The sequence below is a fragment of the Phyllobates terribilis genome, unplaced genomic scaffold (genome assembly GCF_046119375.1).
Source record: "Phyllobates terribilis strain yellow unplaced genomic scaffold, ASM4611937v1 Scaffold_510__1_contigs__length_1275624, whole genome shotgun sequence".
Taxonomy (NCBI): domain Eukaryota; kingdom Metazoa; phylum Chordata; class Amphibia; order Anura; family Dendrobatidae; genus Phyllobates; species Phyllobates terribilis.
In genome coordinates, this window is record NW_027363270.1 from 1,232,891 (window position 1) to 1,256,373 (window position 23,483).

General features: G+C 48.2%; 3 protein-coding genes across 3 annotated transcripts; 2 read left to right on the forward strand and 1 right to left on the reverse strand.

Annotated features, from left to right (window-relative positions):
- Positions 1 to 1,829: 1,829 nt before the first annotated feature.
- Positions 1,830 to 2,466, forward strand: LOC141231516 (histone H2B 1.1-like). The gene is made up of 2 exons (XM_073667714.1): positions 1,830 to 1,846; positions 2,076 to 2,466. Exons 1-2 carry the CDS (start codon positions 1,830 to 1,832, stop codon positions 2,464 to 2,466), a joined length of 408 nt encoding a protein of 135 aa, XP_073523815.1.
- A 10,936-nt stretch (positions 2,467 to 13,402) lies between these two features.
- LOC141231524 (histone H2B 1.1-like) lies at positions 13,403 to 13,806 on the reverse strand. Its single transcript, XM_073667722.1, has one exon. It carries the CDS (start codon positions 13,781 to 13,783, stop codon positions 13,403 to 13,405), a length of 381 nt encoding a protein of 126 aa, XP_073523823.1. The 5' UTR covers positions 13,784 to 13,806.
- A 309-nt stretch (positions 13,807 to 14,115) lies between these two features.
- LOC141231518 (histone H2A.J) lies at positions 14,116 to 14,835 on the forward strand. The gene has a single exon (XM_073667716.1). The coding sequence runs from the start codon at positions 14,116 to 14,118 to the stop codon at positions 14,518 to 14,520; it is 405 nt and encodes a 134-aa protein (XP_073523817.1). The 3' UTR covers positions 14,521 to 14,835.
- Positions 14,836 to 23,483: the final 8,648 nt, after the last annotated feature.

Genomic DNA, 23,483 nt, shown 5'->3' on the forward strand with positions numbered 1-23,483 from the left:
CAATCAGCAGAGCGGGGTTTAAATTAGGCGCCAATACTGCTGATTGGTTGCGGACTCCAGCCGCGACCAATTAGCAGAGCGGTGTTTAAATTTTGCGCCAATATTGCTGATTGGTCGCGGACGGCGACTAATCAGCAGAGCGGTGTTTAAATTTGTCGCGAATACTGCTGATTGATCTCGGCCGGCAACTGCGACCAATCAGCAGAGCGGGGTTTAAATTTGGCGCCAATACTGCTGATTGGTCGTGGACTCCAGCCGCGACCAATCAGCAGAGCATTGTTTAAATTTGGCGCCAATCTCGCTGATTGGACGCGTGCGGAGAGCGCGACCAATCAGCGAATCGTATTGGTGAGGACCGGGGAGCGGAATCGTATTAGTGAGGACCGGGGAGCGCAGCTGCCTGTGCGGCTACTTCCGCTGCGAGAAGCCGGGAGATGAGCGACTGCTCGCAGCAGAAGTATACAGACCCGCAGCGCCGCTCCCCGGTCCTCCCTTCACACCCTAGCCGCATGGATGTCAGCGCCGCTCCCCGGTCCTCCCTTCACACCCTAGCCGCAGATGTCCCCACAGTATCCGCATAGTGTTACTAAGGTCCGAACATTTGTGTTAAAAATCGCTGATTGGTCGCCGACGCTGGGCACGACCAATCAACGATTTTGGCGCCACATTTAAATAGTGTCGGCGACCAATCAGCGATTTTTAACACAAATGTCCGGACCTTATTAACACCATGCGGATACTGTGGGGACATCAGCGGCTAGGGTGTCAAGGGAGGACCGGGGAGCGCGCGCTGCAGGTCGGGATACTTCTGCTGCGAGCGCCCGCTCATGTCCCGGGTTCTCGCAGCGGAAGTATCCGCACAGGCAGCGCCGCTGACATCCATGCGGCTAGGGTGTGAAGGGAGGACCGGGGAGCGGCGCTGACATCCAATTCGTCGCGGCCGCTATATAAATGTGCCGCACAAATCGGTGATTGGTCGCGGTCTTGGCCCGCGACCAATCACCGATTTAGGCGCCAAATTTAAATATCGGCCGCGACCAATCACCGATCTTGGCTCCACATTTAAACACCGCTGTACTGATTGGTCGCGGAGGCTATTTAAATGTGGCGCCAAAATCGATGATTGGCTGCCGACGCTGGGCGCGACCAATCAGCACAGCGGCGTTTAAATTTGCCGCCCATCTCGCTCATTGGTCGCGGTGGCCGGCCGCGATTAATCAGCAGAGCGGCGTTTAAATTTGCCGGACATCTCGCTGATTGGTCGCGGCTGGCCACCGCGACCAACCAGCGTCGTATTAGTGTGGGCCCGGGAGCGGCGCTGCTTGTGCGGCTCCGTATTAGCGAGGACCGGGGAGCGGCGCTGCCTGTGCGGCTCCTTCTGCTGCGAGAAGCCGGGAGATGAGCGGCTACTCGCAGCAGAAGCATCCCGACCGGCGGCGCCGCTCCCCGGTCCTCCGTTCACACTTGCTGTCGGGAGATCAGCGGGCCAAGCCGCTGATCTTCCGACGTTAGCCGCATGGAAGTCAGCGGCGCCAGTCGGGGTAGTTGTGCTGCTTGCGCCGCTCATCTTCCCGCTGCATCGCCGTAAACCTCCGTCCGGCAGATGAGCCGCTAACAGCCGCCATCTTTTTTTCAGAAATCCCACGGCGCTGATTGGCCGCTGCCAGACCAATGAGCGACGCGGGATTTCCTGGACAGACGGGATAAGACAATTATATATATAGATAGATGGTGTTCGATAGGAACTGTTAATGTGTGATTGGTGAGGAGGTGGTGCAGAAGTGGAGTTTTTCCTAGAGCGGGCGGTGTGACTGTGACAGGTTTGAGGGATGAAGGCGGAGCTGGGGTGGAGGCGGAGTGTCAAGGGGGCCTGAAAATTTTGCCACTATTGGGCCCTGAAATTCCTGTTGGCAGCCCTGCATTGCAGGCAGGGCCGGCGTCAGCACTCGGTGCACCTGGGCAAGTGCCGGGGCCCTGGACCATTAGAGGGGCCCACTCACTGTCGGGGCCCGGGGTAGCTTACCCGACATCTGTACAGGACCACCGGTGCAGATTGATTGCCGGCATTTCACCAGACACGGCCGCACGCAGTTCACTGCCAAGTCTGCACCAGCGGCAAAGAAGGGCTCCAAGAAAGCTGTGACCAAGACTCAGAAGAAGGATGGCAAGAAGAGGAGGAAGACCAGGAAGGAGAGCTATGCCATCTATGTGTACAAGGTGCTGAAGCGGGTCCACCCTGACACTGGCATCTCCTCCAAGGCCAAGGGCATCATGAACTCCTTTGTCAATGACATCTTTGAGCGCATTGCAGGGGAAGCCTCCCGCCTGGCTCACTACAACAAGCGCTCCACCATCACCTCCCAGGAGATCCAGACCGCTGTGCGCCTGCTGCTGCCCGGAGAGCTGGCCAAGCACGCCATGTCCGAGGGCACCAAGGCCGTCACCAAGTACACCAGCGCCAAGTGATCTGCTACAAGCTCTACACCCACAACCCAAAGGCTCTTCTAAGAGCCACCCACCCCGTCTATATCAGAGCTGTGGCTGCTTCTGTATTCCACTGTTCTCCCCGGGAAATATGTGGCTGCACTGACAGAGAACGTGTTAACAGATTGGTTATTATTTATTATTATAGCGCCATTTATTCCATGGCGCTTTACTTGTGAAAAAGGGGTATAATACAAGAACAATTACAATAATCTTGAACACAATGTGACAGCGACTGGTACAGGAGGAGCGAGGACCCTGCCCGCGAGGGCTCACAATCTACGAGGGATGGGTGAGGATATAGTAGGTGAGGGTAGAGCTGGTCGTGCAGCGGTATGATGGAGCGGTGATTACTGCAGGTTGTAGGCTTGTCGGAAGAGGTGGGTCTTCAGGTTCCTTTTGAAGGTTTCCACGGTAGGCGAGAGTCTGATACGTTGGGGTAGAGAGTTCCAGAGTAGGGCGGAAGCACGAGAGAAATCTTGTATACGGTTGTGGGAGGAGGAGATAAGAGGGGAGTAGAGCAGGAGATCTTGTGAGGATCGGAGGTTGCGTGCAGGTATGTAACGGGAGACTAGGTTGGAGATATATGGAGGAGACAGGTTGTGAATGGCTTTGTATGTCATGGTTAGGGTTTTGAACTGGGGTCTCTGAGCAATGGGGAGCCAGTGAAGAGATTGACAGAGAGGAGAGGCTGGGGAATAGCGGGGGGACAGGTTGATTAGTCGAGCAGCAGAGTTTATGATAGATTGGAGGGGTGCAAGAGTGTTAGAGGGGAGGCCACAGAGCAGGAGGTTGCAGTAGTCAAGGCGGGAGATGATGAGGGCATGGACTAGTGTTTTTGCAGATTCATGGTTTAGGAATGTGCGGATCCGGGAGATATTTTTGAGTTGGAGTCGGCAGGAAGTGGAAAGGGCTTGGCTATGTGGTTTGAAGGAGAGTTCCGAGTCCAGGGTTACCCCAAGGCAGCGAGCTTGAGGGACTGGGGAGGGTGGGCAGCCATTGACGTTGATAGATAGGTCAGTTGGGAGGGTTGAATGAGATGGCAGAAAGATGATGAATTCTGTTTTGTCCATGTTAAGTTTTAGAAATCTGGCAGAGAAGAAGGATGAAATAGCGGACAGACATTGTGGGATTTTGGTTAATAAGGAGGTGATATCGGGTCCAGAGAGGTAGATCTGTGTGTCATCAGCATAGAGGTGATAATGAAAGCCATGAGACTATGAGCTGTCCCAGGCCTAAGGTGTAGATGGAGAAGAGCAGGGGTCCTAGAACTGAACCTTGGGGGACACCGACAGATAGGGGGTGAGATGAGGAGGTGGTGTGTGAGTGGGAGACACAATGTCCGTTCTGTTAGGTATGAGGAGATCCAGGATAGGGCCAAGTCTGTGATGCCAACAGATGAGAGAGTCTGTAGTAAGAGGGAATGGTCCACTGTGTCAAAGGCAGATGACAGGTCTAGGAGGAGGAGGACAGAGTAGTGCCGCTTAGATTTGGCGGCTAGTAGGTCGTTTGTGACTTTAGTCAGTGCAGTTTCAGTAGAATGGTGCGGTCGGAAACCAGATTGTAGGCGGTCAAAGAGGGAGCAGGAGGAGAGGTGGGAGGACAGCTCAGAATGGACATGTTGTGCCAGTAGTTTTGAGGCATAAGGGAGAAGTGATATGGGGCGATAGCTAGACACAGAGGATGGGTCAAGGGAGGGCTTTTTGAGGATGGGTGTGATTGAGGCATGTTTGAAGCATGAGGGGAAAACACCAGTTGTTGATGACAGGTTGAAGAGGTGGGCTAGAGCTGGGATGAAGATAGTGGTAAGGTTTGGGATGAGGTGGGACGGGATTGGGTCAAGTTTACAGGTGGTGAGGTGTGATTTGGAGAGTAAAGAGGAAAGTTGATCTTCAGAAATGGTGGAGAAGGTGGTTTTGGAGGAAGAGGGTTGAGTAGGTGTGGGGAGGGGCTGTGGGAGCTTTAGGCAAAAGCTTTGTCTGATGGTGTCAATCTTCTGCTTGAAGAATGAGGCAAAGTCTTCGACTGAGATGAGAGGAGAGGAAAGGAAGGAGACACTGGGGGACGGAGGAGAGAATTTAAGGTGTTGAATAGTTGTTTAGGGTTGTGAGACAGGGAGGATATGAGAGATGCAAAGTATGTTTGTTTTGCTGCAGTGAGTGTGGACTTGAAGGTAGTGAGGGACAGTTTGAATGCGATGAAGTGCTCATGGGAGTGGGATCTTTTCCATCTACGTTCAGCAACCCTGGAGGCCCGTCGTAGTTCTTTAGTTAGGCTGGTGTGTCAGGGTTGTCTGTTGATTGTGCGAGCTTTGGTATGCGTGAGGGGGGCGACCGAATCGAGAGCTGCAGCTGTTGTGGTGTTGTATAAAGTGGCAGCAGCATCTGCATCATGTAAGGAACTAATGTCTGTAAGAGGGAGGAGGGATTCAGAGAGTGAGTGTAGGTCAAGGTGTTAGAGATTTCTGCGAGGGTATGCAAGTTTGTGGAGTGGGGATTGTTGCCCCGGGGAGGAGAGAGAAGAGAACGTGAGTAGGTTGTGGTCAGAAAGAGGGAGAGGTGAGTTAGAGAGGTTAGATAGGGAACAGAGGCGGGTGAAGATGAGGTCCAGTGTGTGGCTATCTTTGTGGGTGGGTGTGGAAGACCACTGAGTAAGACCAAAGGAGGAAGTGAGGGATAGAAGCTTAGAGGCAGCTGAGAGGGAAGTGTCAATGGGGATGTTAAAGTCGCCCATGAGGATAGTGGGGATGTCAACGGAGAGGAAATGAAGCAGCCAAGTGAAGTGTTCAAAGAAAGTGGTGGTTGATCCTGGGGGGCGGTAGATGACAGCCAGTTGGAGGTTGGATGGGGAGTAGACGCGCACGCAGTGCACTTCAAAAGACGGGAGAGTAATTGCGGGCGGCAGTGGGATCTGGGTGAAGGGGCAGTTTTCTGAGAGGAGGAAACCTATTCCTCCACCGTGCTTGCTGGTGGGGCGGGGGGTATGGGAGAGGTGTAATCCGCCATACGAAAGTGCAGCAGGAGAGGCTGTGTCGGAGGGGGTGAGCCAGGTTTCAGTGATGCCGAGGAAGGAAAGCTTGTTAGTGATGAAGAGATCGTGAATGTAGGAAAGTTTATTGCAGACAGAGCGAGCGTTCCATAGAGCTCCTGTTAGTGGAACTGGGGAAGCGGGGGCTGGGCGGATGGGTATAAGGGTTATGAGAGTTTGGGATAGATCGGGGGTAGGAGGTGGAAGTAAATGTAAGGATGTGGTGAGGAGGGCCAGGATTTGGAGAGATGTCGCCAGCAGTAAGGAGGAGTAGAGAAAGTGTTATTAGGTGGGAGCAGGAGAGGGCATGAGGTGGCTGTCTGTGTTTGAAGACAAAGGATTGTATGTTGTGGAATAGCTCTAAGGAGGAGGTGAGATGGGTGGGGAGAATGGAGGGAGAGATGAAGAGTTCCTTTCCAGGTGTAGGGATTAGGGGTGGTTGAAAGAAGTGAAGGATTAAGGGGGTGAGAGTGAGAACAAAGACAAACATTGTTTACTGTGACTTAGTATCCAGTTACCTTCAGTTCACTTCAGATTCAATTCAGAATTAATTCAAATTTCAGACACTTCAGCTAATGGACATTTAAGCTGAGGGACACAGACTGAAGTCTGACACAAACTCCTGGCTCTCAATATATTTGTAACAGAATGCATTCAGCTGTGAACCAGATGGGAGTGGTCTGTGCTCATCTTGATCAGCTGATTAAGGCTGAACCAGATGTAGGATACTCAAAGGTTCAGTAAGCAGGGTCATAAATGAAAGTGGGGGGTGGGTAGTGTAACTTGGGTCACGTACCATTAGTATATAGTAGGAGCAGAGAGATATAGGGAAGGCTGCATGGAAATCAGGATGGCAAAGTTGGGTCACGTACCTGTAAGAGGAATGGATAAACAGAGATGCTGATTAGAGTGCGGTGGTGGCCAGTAAGGTACAGTCTGCATGCATCATATTATTCAGAATTAATTCAATTGGTTCTGACAGGGGTATAAGGGATTAGAGGAAGGAGATGAATTGCAGTGAGATGCAGAATATTGGGAATAGTCTGAGAAAAGTTATTTAGCAATAGGTGGTAGGTTACCCCCTCACCGATTGCGGATCAGTGGGACTGATGATTGTCTATGATCTGGTGCTGTGACTGGCATTCACTGGTTCGATATCATCTACTTCATCCTCACCCGCCATGTCTTGTAGTGTGAGGTGCTGAGTAATAAAGCTGCTGTCCGGTCCATGATCTGTGAATGGCACCGTGCACTAGAGGAGACAGAGTGTAATGTGGGCAGATGCCCTCCTGATGGCAGCACTGAGCTCTGCAGTGTGACCCTGTTACTGCACCGTCCTCACCTCCCATGTGGCTGCAGAGTGTGGTGCATGGACACCACAACTCACACTTGATGTATATGGGGTGAGATATCCAAATATATATATGCACACCCCATATAGTTGCTGTATGCCACCATGTAGTGCTATGTACCCCCATATAGTGCTGTATAGACTCCAATAAGAGTTTAAAATCCCTATATTGTGCTGTATGCCCCCTCCGTACAGTGATACTTAACCACATATTGTGCTGCATACTCCCCATCCATAGTGAATATATGCTGCCATACAGGGCTGTATACTGTCATACTGCTGAAATCCTCCTTGTTATCCTGTCTATGCCCAAATAATGCCATATAGCCTCCATGTAATGCTTTGTAAGCCCATATAGCGCTATATGACTTTTTATAGTACAATATACATCGATATAGCGCTATACAAGGCCATATACCGCTCTGCACCACGTGTAACACCTCCATATAACGCTCTGCACCACGTGTAACACCTCCATATAACGCTCTGCACCAAGTGTAACACCTCCATATAGCGCTCTGCACCACGTGTAACACCTCCATATAACGCTCTGCACCACGTGTAACACCTCCATATAACGCTCTACACCGCGTGTAACACCTCCATATAACGCTCTGCACCGCGTGTAACACCTCCATATAGCGCTCTGCACCACGTGTAACACCTCCATATAACGCTCTGCACCGCGTGTAACACCTCCATATAACGCTCTGCACCGCGTGTAACACCTCCATATAACGCTCTGCACCGCGTGTAACACCTCCATATAACGCTCTGCACCGCGTGCAACACCTCCATATAGCGCTCTGCACCACGTGTAACACCTCCATATACCGCTCTGCACCACGTGTAACACCTCCATATAGCGCTCTGCACCGCGTGTAACACTTCCATATAGCGCTCTGCACCGCGTGTAACACCTCCATATAACGCTCTGCACCACGTGTAACACCTCCATATAGCGCTCTGCACCACGTGTAACACCTCCATACAGCGCTCTGCACGTGTAACACCTCCATACAGCGCTCTGCACCACGTGTAACACCTCCATATAACGCACTGCACCGCGTGTAACGCCTCCATATAGCACTCTGCACCACGTGTAACGCCTCCATATAACGCTCTGCACCACGTGTAACGCCTCCATATAGCGCTCTGCACCACGTGTAACGCCTCCATATAGCGCTCTGCACCGCGTGTAACACCTCCATATAGCGCTCTGCACCGCGTGTAACACCTCCATATAGCGCTCTGTACCACGTGTAACACCTCCATATAGCGCTCTGCACCGCGTGTAACACCTCCATATAACGCTCTGCACCGCGTGTAACGCCTCCATATAACGCTCTGCACCGCGTGTAACGCCTCCATATAACGCTCTGCACCGCGTGTAACACCTCCATATAACGCTCTGCACCACGTGTAACGCCTCCATATAACGCTCTGCACCGCGTGTAACCCCTCCATATAACGCTCTGCACCGCGTGTAACACCTCCATATAACGCTCTGCACCGCGTGTAACGCCTCCATATAACGCTCTGCACCACGTGTAACACCTCCATATAACGCTCTGCACCACGTGTAACACCTCCATATACCGCTCTGCACCACGTGTAGCACCTCCATATAACGCTCTGCACCGCGTGTAACACCTCCATATAGCGCTCTGCACCACGTGTAACACCTCCATATAACACTGTATACGGCCACACGATGTTATTACCCTCCATATAGCGCTGTATACGGCCACATGATGTTATTACCCTCCATATAGCACTGTATGCGGCCACATGATGTTATTACCCTCCATATAGCGCTGTATACGGCCACACGATGTTATCACCCTCCATATAGCGCTGTATACGGCCACATGATGTTATTACCCTCCATATAGCGCTGTATACCTCCACACGATGTTATTACCCTCCATATAGCGCTGTATACGGCTACATGATGTTATTACCCTCCATATAGCGCTGTATACGGCCACATGATGTTATTACCCTCCATATAGCGCTGTATACGGCCACACGATGTTATTACCCTCCATATAGCGCTGTATACGGCTACACGATGTTATTACCCTCCATATAGCGCTGTATACGGCTACACGATGTTATTACCCTCCATATAGCTCTGTATACGGCCACATGATGTTATTATCCTCCATATAGCGCTGTATACGGCCACATGATGTTATTACCCTCCATATAGCGCTGTATACGGCCACATGATGTTATTACCCTCCATATAGCGCTGTATACGGCCACATGATGTTATTACCCTCCATATAGCGCTGTATACGGCCACACTATGTTATTACCCTCCATATAGCGCTGTATACGGCCACATGATGTTATTACCCTCCATATAGCGCTGTATACGGCCACACGATGTTATTACCCTCCATATAGCGCTGTATACGGCCACACGATGTTATTACCCTCCATATAGCGCTGTATACGGCCACATGATGTTATTACCCTCCATATAGCGCTGTATACGGCCACATGATGTTATTACCCTCCATATAGCGCTCTGCACCGCGTGTAACACCTCCATATAGCGCTCTGTACCACGTGTAACACCTCCATATAGCGCTCTGCACCGCGTGTAACACCTCCATATAACGCTCTGCACCGCGTGTAACGCCTCCATATAACGCTCTGCACCGCGTGTAACGCCTCCATATAACGCTCTGCACCGCGTGTAACACCTCCATATAACGCTCTGCACCACGTGTAACGCCTCCATATAACGCTCTGCACCGCGTGTAACCCCTCCATATAACGCTCTGCACCGCGTGTAACACCTCCATATAACGCTCTGCACCGCGTGTAACGCCTCCATATAACGCTCTGCACCACGTGTAACACCTCCATATAACGCTCTGCACCACGTGTAACACCTCCATATACCGCTCTGCACCACGTGTAACACCTCCATATACCGCTCTGCACCACGTGTAACACCTCCATATAACGCTCTGCACCGCGTGTAACACCTCCATATAGCGCTCTGCACCACGTGTAACACCTCCATATAACACTGTATACGGCCACACGATGTTATTACCCTCCATATAGCGCTGTATACGGCCACATGATGTTATTACCCTCCATATAGCACTGTATGCGGCCACATGATGTTATTACCCTCCATATAGCGCTGTATACGGCCACACGATGTTATCACCCTCCATATAGCGCTGTATACGGCCACATGATGTTATTACCCTCCATATAGCGCTGTATACCTCCACACGATGTTATTACCCTCCATATAGCGCTGTATACGGCTACATGATGTTATTACCCTCCATATAGCGCTGTATACGGCCACATGATGTTATTACCCTCCATATAGCGCTGTATACGGCCACACGATGTTATTACCCTCCATAAAGCGCTGTATACGGCTACACGATGTTATTACCCTCCATATAGCGCTGTATACGGCTACACGATGTTATTACCCTCCATATAGCTCTGTATACGGCCACATGATGTTATTATCCTCCATATAGCGCTGTATACGGCCACATGATGTTATTACCCTCCATATAGCGCTGTATACGGCCACATGATGTTATTACCCTCCATATAGCGCTGTATACGGCCACATGATGTTATTACCCTCCATATAGCGCTGTATACGGCCACACGATGTTATTACCCTCCATATAGCGCTGTATACGGCCACACGATGTTATTACCCTCCATATAGCGCTGTATACGGCCACATGATGTTATTACCCTCCATATAGCGCTGTATACGGCCACATGATGTTATTACCCTCCATATAGCGCTGTATACGGCCACATGATGTTATTACCCTCCATATAGCGCTGTATACGGCCACATGATGTTATTACCCTCCATATAGCGCTCTGCACCACTGTGTTACACTGAGGAGAACAAAGAGCGGGAGGAACTATCAGCCGTTGTGCGGGGATTTCATATTCAGCGCTCAGCCAATCAGCGCTCAGTAGGGCTATGGCTCCGCCCACAGGCAGCACAGGATCAGCTCCTCCCCGCAGACACTTGGTGTTAACCCTTTAGTGGCCGATGTTCCCAGTCCCCGCAGAGCAGACTGCAGCCATCCGGGCACAGGGCGGTCAGCAGCCCCTCCCCCAGCAGCAGGAGCTGCGGCTTCTCCTCAGATGTGGGCGGAGCACAGAACTGTTGGGGAGGTTGAATTTCCCGCCCTTTTTCCTGTCATTTTCCCGCTTTTATCGCGAGGATGTTACATCCGGTCACAGAGCTGACTCCTCCCCGGTGACTCCTGCTCGGGTCACTGACAGGTCTATAGTGCTGTATACCTCCATGTACAGCTGTATACCTCCATGTACAGCTGTATACCCCCATATAGTGCTGTATACCCCCATATAGTGCTGTATACCCCCATATAGTGCTGTATACCCCCATATAGTGCTGTATACCCCCATATAGTGCTGTATACCCCCATATAGTGCTGTATACCCCCATATAGTGCTGTATACCCCCATATAGCGCTGTATACCCCCATATAGCGCTGTATACCCCCATATAGCGCTGTATACCCCCATATAGCGCTGTATACCCCCATATAGCGCTGTATACCCCCATATAGCGCTGTATACCCCCATATAGCGCTGTATACCCCCATATAGCGCTGTATACCCCCATATAGCGCTGTATACCCTCCATATAGTGTTATATACCCTCCATATAGTGTTATATACCTCCATATAGTGCTGTATACCCTCCATATAGAGCTGTATACCCTCCATATAGTGCTGTATACCCCTATATAGTGCTGTATACCCCTATATAGTGCTGTATACCCCTATATAGTGCTGTATACCCCTATATAGTGCTGTATACCCTCCATATATGCTGTATACCTCCATATAGTGCTTTGTTCCTATATATAATGCAGCATACAATCCATTCAGTGTTTAGATCCTCATCGTGCTGCTCATATGATCTTTATACCCTCATCCATATAGTGCTATATAACCCCCATATAGAGCTCTTTACCCCTGGACTGCACTCTCCATATACTGCTGGTATACTCCCTATATGATTCTGTGTACACCAATCTGAACATTGAGAAACTGCTGAAAATGCAGCTGAGCACTGAAAGAGTTAACAGCCCATCCTCCCCCATTACCAGGAGAACACTGGAAGCAGAGGGCACTAGGACCCAGTGCTCAGAGAATGGGTTCATTAAGTGAGAGGTGACCAGCAGGAGTCCTTCATAACATGCTAATGTTAATCTAGGTGACACCTTTAATACTTTTAAGACGTGGAGCCCCAAACTGGATCCCATATTATAAAGGCTACCCCTCTATAAATATCTAGAGGCCACAAATACATTGGGATCAAATGATCTCTTTATACATCCTCAAATCTTATTTGCTTTTGTTGCTGCTGCCTGATATTGATTGCTCAACTTGTAACCAGAACTCCCAAGTCCTTCTTTTCTGTAGACTGGAACTTTACTCTCCTTCACAAGGTCATTAATGAAGAGATTAAAGATAATTATTCCAAACCTCTTTTTGGCCCCTACTGCTCCCAGTCCAGATCCTTGTGGTCCCCACCTAACAGATTATTAGATGAATCACCTGATGTAGAGGTAAAAGCTTTGCATCAGGCAGAATTCACACTTTGTAAAGAGGAGCAGCAGAAAAAGGTGGTGATCCAGTGATCTGCCTTATCTGACCTCTTTATTGTGGGGTCAGGGTGTTTCAGGAGAAGGGATGAGTTCCTGAAGCACTTTTCATTTATGGTGCAGGGGTTTGTGGGGACTGTAAATGATCAATAGGGTGGTCTCCAATATAGGGCTGCGAGATCTGAATATCTGGTATATATGGGGGTATACGGAGCACTATATGGGGAGTATACAGCACATGATGATTTACAGCAGTATATGGAGAATCTATAGCACTATATAAAGGGTATACAACATTATATGGATGGTATATAGCATTATAAGGGGGTATACAGCTGGATATGTAGGGTATACTTCACTATCAGAACCATTTGTGACCAACATCCTCATGATAGAAAGTGGAAAAAGGACAGTAAAAAGAGCGGGAAATTCAAAATCCCCAACAGTTCTGTGCTTCGCCCACATCTGCTCCCAGTACAGATCCGAGGTCCCCACTTCTGGCAATATCATACTTAGAAAATCTACCATTTAAAACATGTTTCCTGTCCCTTAACCAGTTCTTCACCCATCTGCATACTGGACCTAGTCCCGGCTTCTGGCTGTTGTGTGGTTCAGCGTCAGACGCCTTTGCAAAGTCCAGATATATCACATCGGACGCATGACTAACAACCATAATAGCACTTACCTTCTCAGAAGTCTAACATGTAGGTTAGGCATAACTTCTCTTTCATGGATCCATCCTGGTGGTCAACTATATTTTTTGCAATGCGTTCCTGCACGGAATTTCTTGCAGAACACAGACAAGCAGCCACAGCTCTGATGTAGACGGGGTGGGTGGCTCTTAGAAGAGCCTTTGGGTTGGTGGAGCAGAGCTTGGAGCAGATCACTTGGCGCTGGTGTACTTGGTGACGGCCTTGGTGCCCTCGGACACGGCGTGCTTGGCCAGCTCTCCGGGCAGCAGCAGGCGCACAGCGGTCTGGATCTCCCGGGAGGTGATGGTGGAGCGCTTGTTGTAGTGAGCCAGGCGGGAGGCTTCCCCTGCAATGCGCTCAAAGATGTCATTGACAAAGGAGTTCATGATGCCCATGGCCTTGGAGGAGATGCCGGTGTCAGGGTGGACCTGCTTCAGCACCTTGTACACATAGATGGCATAGCTCTCCTTCCTGCTCTTCCTCCGCTTCTTGCCGTCCTTCTTCTGAGTCTTGGTCACAGCTTTCTTGGAGCCCTTCTTGGCTGCTGATGCAGACTTGGCAGGTTCAGGCATGATGATAGCAAAATGTTCTCTTCACTGGAGAGAGAGAGAATAATGATCCTGCTCCTCCCAGAGCGGCCGTATTTATAGACCGGCCATGCAAATGAGCAATGCTGTCAGATCGCTGTACTATTGGGTGAGAAAGTCATGTGACCAATGTTCACTAATAATCTCCGCCCACTGCAGCTCATTGGTGTTTCCACAAGTCTTGTTTCTATAGGTGACTTCAGATCCAGCCAATGGCAGGAGAGGAGGGCGGGGCAGCAGCAGGTTATAAAAGGCGCAGGAGTCATTACACTTCCCACACAAGAGACTTCTCTATCTGCTGATAACTGAGCGCAGTGATGTCTGGACGCGGCAAACAAGGAGGGAAGGTCCGTGCTAAAGCCAAGACCCGCTCATCCCGGGCAGGACTGCAGTTCCCGGTCGGTCGTGTGCACAGGCTTCTCCGCAAGGGTAACTATGCTGAGAGGGTGGGCGCCGGCGCTCCGGTCTATCTGGCTGCTGTGCTGGAGTATCTGACCGCTGAGATCCTGGAATTGGCCGGCAATGCCGCCCGGGACAACAAGAAGACCCGCATCATCCCCCGCCATCTGCAGCTGGCCGTGCGCAATGACGAGGAGCTGAACAGGCTGCTGGGTGGGGTGACCATCGCCCAGGGGGGCGTCCTGCCCAACATCCAGGCCGTGCTGCTGCCCAAGAAGACCGAGAGCAGCAAGGTGAGCAGCAAGTCAGGCAAGAGCAAGTGAGCGCCGCTGATCCTGTATCATCCACACAACCCAAAGGCTCTTCTAAGAGCCACCCACACCGTCACCACAAGAGCTGGCGCCGCTGATCTCGGGGGTGATGTTCTGTATGTACAGATCTGTGGAGCATACGGGGGATATAGCTGCACCAGGCAGTGGGTATGATCCTGACACTACTGGGTTGGCACAGTGGCACTAATGGTCTATGACCTGGCACTGACTGCTTCGATATCTGCTCCTGCTCCATCCTCAGCCGCCATGTCTTGTAGTGTGAGGTGCTGAGTAATAAAGCCGCTGTCTGGTCCATGATCTGTGACTGGCACCGTGCACTAGAGGAGACGGAGTGTAATATGGGCAGATGCCCTCCTGATGGCAGCACTGAGCTTTGCAGTGTGACCCTGTTACTGCACCGTCCTCACCTCCCATGTGGCAGCACAGTGTGGTTTATATGGGGGTGAGATATCCATATATATATATATATACACCCCATATTGTGCTGTACTCCACCATGTGCTCTGTACCTCTATATAGCGCTGTATAGGAACCTTATACCACCATACAGGGCTGTATTCCTGCACAGGATGCGGTCAAGACACTGATAGGGAATTCAGATTGTGAGCTCCAATGGGGACAGCGATGAAGATGTACGGAAAGCGCTGCGGAATATGTTGGCGCTATATAAAAAGATTATACCCTCCGTGCAGCACAGTATTCCTCCATATAGTGTAATACCTCCTTATAGTGCTGTATACCATGATGTAATGCCTCATACACTCAGTATAGTGCTGTATTCCTCCTTGTGATGCTGTCTATGCCTAAATAGCACCACATACCCTCCATATAGCGCTCTATAATACCTCCATATAGCGCTGTATACGGCCACTTGATGTTATTACCCTCCATATAGCGCTGTATACGGCCACATGATGTTATTACCCTCCATATAGCACTGTATACGGCCACATGATGTTATTACCCTCCATATAGCGCTGTAAACGGCCACATGATGTTATTACCCTCCATATAGTGCTGTATACGGCCACATGATGTTATTACCCTCCATATAGCGCTGTATACGGCCACATGATGTTATTACCCTCCATATAGCGCTCTGCACCACGTGTGACACTGAGGAGAACAAAGAGCGGGAGGAACTATCAGCCGTTGTGCAGGGATTTCATATTCAGGGCTCAGCCAATCAACCCCCATATAGTGCTATATACCTCCATATCCTGCTGTATACTCCCATGTAGTACTATATACCCTCCATATCCTGCTGTATACCCCCATGTAGTACTATATACCCTCCATATCCTGCTGTATACCCCCACATAGTGCTATATACCTCCGTATTCAGCTATATATCCTCCACATAGTGCCGTGTACATTCCGCATCCTGATGTATACCCTCCATATAATGGTGTATACTCCCATATAGTGCCATATACCCTCTATATCCTGCTTTATACCCCTATATAGTGCTATATACCCTCTACATCCTGGTGTATACCCCTATAAAGTGATATATATCCTCCATCTCCTGCTATATACCCCCATATACATAGTACTGTTTACCCTGAATATATCGCTGTATTCATCCATATAGTGCTGTATTCCCTCCATATTGTGCTTTGCTCATTTATCTTGGCAGCTGTTCCCACTGTGATAAGCAAGTGATTGTCTTCTCCATTAATGACAGATTCAGACCTAGGAATAGATCAGTCTTTGGAGTTCACCATCGATCAGCTGCCTCCACCGGTCTGGGGAGCGAAGGGTGTGTAACAGAGGAATATAAGCGAAAAATAATATTACCATAAGTGCAATTATACACAGTAGCTCTGTATATAGTATACAGTGTATAGTGTCAGTGTACAAGTAATACAGAGATCACCACTGACATTATACACAGGATCTCTGTATATAGTGTCAGTATACAGGTAATACAGGGATCACTAGTGGCATTATACTCAGGAGCTCTGTATATAGTGTAAATGTACAGGTAATACAGGGATCTCCAGTGACATTATACACAGGAGCTCTGTATATAGTGTACAGCAGGCCTGGGCAAAGTGCGGCCTGCGGGCCACATCCGTCCCTGTGGCTGTCCCCGTCCAGCCCGCGGACCGAGACAGCCGTGGTCTGCTGGTCGCACTGCACGCTCCCCTGCCTGTCCGTTGCCCTCTTGTCACCGCTATGTGCATCCTCAGGATGCAGACAGCCGTGACTGCACTGGTGGAAGATGGCGCCGCCAGCCCCTTCTTCCACCAATCACCGAGTGAGACAGCTGATGCGTTGACGTCATGTCATCGCGTCAGCTCAGCTGAGCAGTGCACTGCCGACTGGAGCAGAGAGAGGCACAGCGCCGGGGGAACGGGAGCGTGGTGAGGTGCTGGTGTTTTTTTCATGGCTATGGGGGTGAGTTGCTGGACATGGGGAGGCCATGGGGGGTCAGTTGCAGGACATGCAGAGGCCATGGGGGGTCAGTTGCTGGACATGGGGATCTCCTACTGGACATTGAGAGTTGGCCATGGGGGTCTCCTGCTGGATATTGGGAGTTGGCCATGGGGGTCTCCTGCTGGACATTGGGAGTTTGCTATAGGGGTCTCCTGCTTGACATTGGGAGTTGGCCATGGGGTGTCTCTTGCTGGACATGGGGAGGCTGTGTGGAGGTTCTTACGGTATATATAGGAGGCTATGTGTGTGCTCAAATGGTATATAGGGGATGTCAGCATACTTAATTCTGCTCAATTTTAAGTGATACAATTAATATAAAGTAATTATAATTAATATGTTATTAATATTGAGCAGTTAATTTCAGCCTACTGGTTTGGCCCTCCACAACACTCACGGTCTCTCATGTTGCCCCTCTGGAAAATGAATTGCCTACCCCTGGTGTACAGGGATTACCAGTGACATTATACACAGGTACTCTGTATATAGTGTATACTGTACAGGTAATACAGTGATCACCAGTGACATTATACACGAGCTCTATATATAGTATATAATGTACAGGTAATATAGTGATCACTGGTGACATTATACACAGGAGCACTATATATATTGTACATGGATAACCAGTTACATTATACACAGGTTATCTGTATATAGTGTCAGTTTACTTGTAATTCAAGGAACACCAGTGACAATATACCCAGGAGCTCTGTATATAATGTACAGGTAATACAGGAATCACCAGTGGCATTATATACAGGTGCTCTGTATACAGTGTACAGGTAGTACAGTGATCACTAGTGACATTATGCACAGGCACTCTGTAAATAGTGTACAGGTAATACAGTGATCACTAGTGACATTATACACAGGCGCTCTGTATATAGTGTTGAGGCAATACAGGGATCACCAGTGGCATTATACACAGGCGCTCTGTATATAGTGTACAGGTAATAGAGTGATCACTAGTGACATTATACACAGGCACACTGTATATAGTGTACAGGTAATAGAGTGATCACTAGTGACATACACAGGAGCTCTGTATATAGTGTAGAGGTAATACAGGGATCACCAGTGGCATTATACACAGGCGCTCTGTATGTAGTGTACAGGTAATACGGTGATCGCTAGTGACATTATGCACAGGCGCTCTGTAAATAGTGTACAGGTAATACAGTCATCACTAGTGACATTATGCACAGGAGTTCTGTGGTCTGAGTACCTCCTCTTTGTTTCTGCTCACTGGGCCCCATACACTAGTAAGGTCAGTAATGTGCTGATGGCAGCCCTGCGCTTGAACACGGCCTCAGCGTTACATTTTATTACATTTTTTATGGGTTTAATATAGAAAAAATATCAATCACGCCAGTTTTTTAAACCATTTACCAATCCCCGTAAATAATCTGATCGCTGTGTTGTGTTGTTGGTCGTTAGGATTACAGAGACACCAAATATGTCTGTTATTTGCTGATTTGTGATGTTTATTACTTTTTAATAACGCAAATTAAAACTGACATTATTGTAATTGTTTTTCATTGCTTGTCAAAACCCTAACAATGGCATACAAAGCCATTCACAACCTGTCTCCTCCATACATCTGTGACCTAGTCTCCCGGTACATACCCGCACGCAACCTCCGATCCTCACAAGATGTCCTTCTCTACTCCCGTCTTATCTCCTCCTCCCACAATCGCATACAAGATTTCTCCCATGCATCCCCCCTACTCTGGAACTCTCTACACCCAACATATCAGACTCTCGCCGACCGTGGAAACCTTCAAAAGGAACCTGAAGACCCACCTCTTCCGACAAGCCTACAACCTGCAGTAACCATCGCTCCACCATACCGCTGCACGACCAGCTCTACCCTCACCTACTGTATCCTCACCCATCCCTTGTAGATTGTGAGCCCTCGTGGGCAGGGTCCTCGCTCCTCCTGTACCAGTTGCCGTCACGTTTTGTTCAAGATTGTTGTAATTGTTTTTGTTATGTATACCCCTTTTTCACATGTAAAGCGCCATGGAATAAATGACGCAATAATAATAAATAATAATTTAGAAAAGCAATGACTGACTTTCATTTGTTCATTTTCATAGAATTGTAATTTATTGTTACTTTTGTCAGATTCAAGTTATTTCTGTGACCATTGTGGGTTTTTATTTCATTAAATGAGGGGTACCAACAATTTTGACCATGTGTGTACTACAATGGCCTGCAATGTCTCCTGACTTGTCTCCCATTGAGCACATCCAGGAGATCATTGGTCAGCAATTGCAAAGAGAGCAACAAGCAGTGGATCTTAGTAGTACTTAAGGCACTCTTAATGACACACTTAATTATACAGTGGGAACGGAAAGTATTCAGACCCCTTTACATTTTTCACTCTTTGTTTCATTGCAGCCATTTCGTAAATTCTAAAAAGTTCATTTTTTTTTCTCATTAAAGTACACTCTGCCCCCATCTTGACTAAAAAAACAGAAATGTAGAAATTTTTGTAAATTTATTAAAAAACAAAAACTGAAATATCACATGGTAATAATTATGCAGATCCTTTGTTCAGACACTCATATTTAAGTCACATGCTGTCCATTTCCTTGTGATCGTCCTTGAGATGGTTCTACTCCTTCATTGGAGTCCTGCTGTGTTTAATTAAACTGATAGAACTTGATTTGGAAAGGCACACACCTGTCTATATAAGACCTCACAGCTCACAGTGCATGTCAGACCAAATGAGAATCATGAGCTCAAAGGAACTGCTCAAGGAGCTCAGAGACAGAATTGTGGCACAGATCTGGCCAAGGTTACAAAAGAATTTCGGCATTACTCAAGGTTCCTAAGAGCACAGTGGCCTCCATAATCCTTAAATGGAAGAAGTTTGAGACCACTGAAGTCTTCCTAAACCTGGCCATCCAGCCAAGCTGAGCAACCATGGGAGAAGAGCCTTGGTGAGAGAGGTAAAGAAGAACCCCAAGATCACTGTGGCTGAGCTCCAGAGATTCCGTACGGAGATGGGAGAAAGTTCCACAAAGTCAACTATCACTGCAACACTCCACCAGTCAGGCCTTTATGGTAGAGTGGCCCGACGGAAGCCTCTCCTCAGTGCAAGACATATGAAAGCCTGCATAGAGTTTGCTCAAAAACACATGAAGGACTCACAGACTATGAGAAATAAGATTCTCTGGTCTGATGAGACGAAGATAGAACTTTTTGGTGATAATTCTAAGTGGTATGTGTGGAGAAAACCAGGCACTGCTTATCACCTGCCCAATACAATCCCAACAGTGAAACATGGTGGTGGCAGCATCATGCTATGGGGGTGTTTTTCAGTTGCAGGGACAGGACGACTGATTGCAATTCAAGGAAACATGAATGCGGCCAAGTACAGAGATATCCTGGATGAAAACCTTCCACAGTGCTCTGGACCTCAGACTTGGCCAAAGGTTCACCTTTCAACAAGACAATGACCCGAAGCACACAGCTAAAATAACAAAAGGAGTGGCTTCAGAACAACGCTGTGACCATTCTTGACTGGCTCAGCCAGAGCCCTGACCTAAACCCAATTGAGCATCTCTGGAGAGACCTGAAAATGGCTGTCCACCAAAGTTCACCATCCAACCTGACGGAACTGGAGAGGATCTGCAAGGAAGAATGGCAGAGGATCCCCAAATCCAGGTGTGAAAAACTTGTTGCACCATTCCAAAGAAGACTCATGGCTGAACTAGCTCAAAAGGGGGCTTCTACTCAATACTGAGCAAAGGGTCTGAATACTTATGACCATTTGAAATTTCAGTTTTTCTTTTTTAATTAATTTGCAAAAATTTCAACATTTCAGTTTTTTTCAGTCAAGATGGGGTGCAGAGTGTACATTAATGAGAAAAAAAAAGAACTTTTTAAAATTTACCAAATTGCTGCCATGAAGCAAAGAGTGAAAAATTTAAAGGGGTCTGAATACTTTCCGTACCCACTGTACATAACCTAACCTATGCCTCCAAGTCTGCAATAATGGAATCGATATGCCCTATGTATTACATCTGCTACTAATGTATTTTGTTAGAGCTTTTAGATATTCCTACAGAACAGTCCTGACATGCTGTTGCCAACCTTCCCAACACATCCAACTTTCAGGATGCAGCAGTGACCGTCTTGACTTCTCCTGTACTCAGACTTTGGACTCCTTCCTTAGTCCTCATTACAATGATCAGCTTCTGCAGAACATTTCTCAATTTCTTCTTTTCAGAGGCCTTATGCAGCATCTCAATCTGTTGTCCCCGGTGTTTGCCTGCAATTGCATTACATTATTCCATTTTCTAGAGTTACTTTCTTCTGCAGCACAGGCTTCTGATTAAACTTTGTTGCTGTCCTGATTGTTGCATTTTTTGGTGGAGCTTTTTTATTTATTGTTTCCTGCAAAATCATGTAATTGCCAGTTAGGCACATGCCTTGCATAATAGTATTATACATATCAGTTTGTCTTTTGTTTGCTTACATTATTTCGGTTTTGACCATTAGCCCTAGAGAAAGTATCGTCCGTATGTCAGCACCTCTGATCTCTATATTCCAATGCTTAGTGCTGTCCATCTCTCTATATTATTCATAGCCAGGGCTGCCATCAGGGCATTACTGCCCTTACTGTTGTATGTGGCCCAGTGATCAGAAGTAAAGAGGAGAGGCCGGACACAGTCCGGGTGCCCCCTCTTGAGCTTGTGCTCACTGGGCCCCAGGACTTAAAAGTGCAGTGTGCATCGAGAGCGCACACTTGGCGCAGCGAACCCTCCTGGAGCTCCACGGAACAGCCTTGAAGCTCCAAGGTAATCCCTCCTCCGCTTCTGTGATTCGCTGGTGACGGCGCGTACGCAATGACGTCATCACGCATGCACTGGCATGTACACTCACCAGGAGGGTACCAGAAGTGAAGCTGCACCTGTAGGGGATCGTATCAGAGGTAAGTATGAAACACTTCATTTTCTTTTTTTTTAATAAAATTCATTACATGGGCTTGAGGAGGATCAAATGATGATGGATTGAGGGTGTGGGACAGGGGACAGCAAATAATGATGGATTGAGGGTGGCGGACGGGGACAGTGAAAGATGATGTATTGAGGTGGGGGACAACAACTGTTGAATTGAGGGTGGGGGACAGAAAATTATGATTTGGGAGTGGGGGCAGCAATGAATGATGAATTGAGGGTGGGAGATAGGGGATGGCAAATGATGATGAATTGAGACTTGGGGATGGGGGACAGCAAATGGTAATGAACTGAGGGTGGGGAGAGTAAATCATGATGTATTGAGACTAAGGAATGGGGGGAGCAACTGATGAATTGAGGGTGGGGGAGAGATAATGATGATGAATTGGGAGTGGGGGCAGCAATGAATGATAAATTGACGGTGGGGGAGACCAAATAACGATGAATTGAGGGTTGTAGGATTATGGTTATAAATGATTATGTATTCAGACTGGGGGATGGGAGAGTAAATTGTATATTGAGTGTGGGGGAGAGCAAATGATGCTGTATTTAGGGTCAGGGAGAACAAATGATGATGAATTGAGGGTGAGGGAGAGCAGTTGCTAATGAGTAGAGGGTGGGGGTGGGAGAGAGAGGACATGACATAATGAACTTAGGCGGAGAGGGGCATGTAAATATAATGAATCGAGGGAGAGGGAGGTAAAGGGTGGGGGCATTAAGGATGCAGGAGTGTGACTGGTAATGAATTGGGGGAAAGAGTACAGGTGCTAATTAATTTATATATTTATTGGGTGGGGAAATTGACTGTTTATAGTTAGTGGGGGCACTGTCATGGATTACAATTTATATTTGGAATGGTGGGCTGCCTAATAAGTTACTATATATTAATGGTGGGTGCATGTCTGTACTCAGCTGCGTAGTGTAGAAGTTGGGGGGGGAGTGGGGAATGTTCTCTGGAAGCGGTGCTCTAGATAACTGTGTGTTATTTTCTGTAGAGATGAGTCCTGTCTGGAAGAAGTGATGGCGGGCTGCGCTGGATGAAGAGGAAAAATGAAGATGAAGGACTTCAACTAGAGACATCACTGGTGAGTCAATGTGTTACCTGTACACTTACGCTATAGACTGTATACTATGTACAGAGCTCTGGTGTATACTGTCATTGGTGATCACTATTACCTGTACACTATACACAGAGTTCCTGTGTATAATGTCACCGGTCATCACTGTATTACCTGTACACTATACACTATATAATGATTTATTATTTTAGCGCCATTTATCCCATGGTGCTTTACATGTGAAAACGGGGTATACATAATAAAAAGCAAGTACAATAATCTTGAACAATGCATGTCATCGACTGGTACAGGAAGAGAGAGGACCCTGCCCACGACGCCTCACAGTCTTCAAGGGATGGGTGAGGATACAGTAGGTACACTTACACTGTATATAGTATACAGTTTATAGAGCTTCTGTGTAAAATGTCACCAGTGATCACTGTATTACCTGTACACTTACACTATGTACAGAGATACTGTGTAT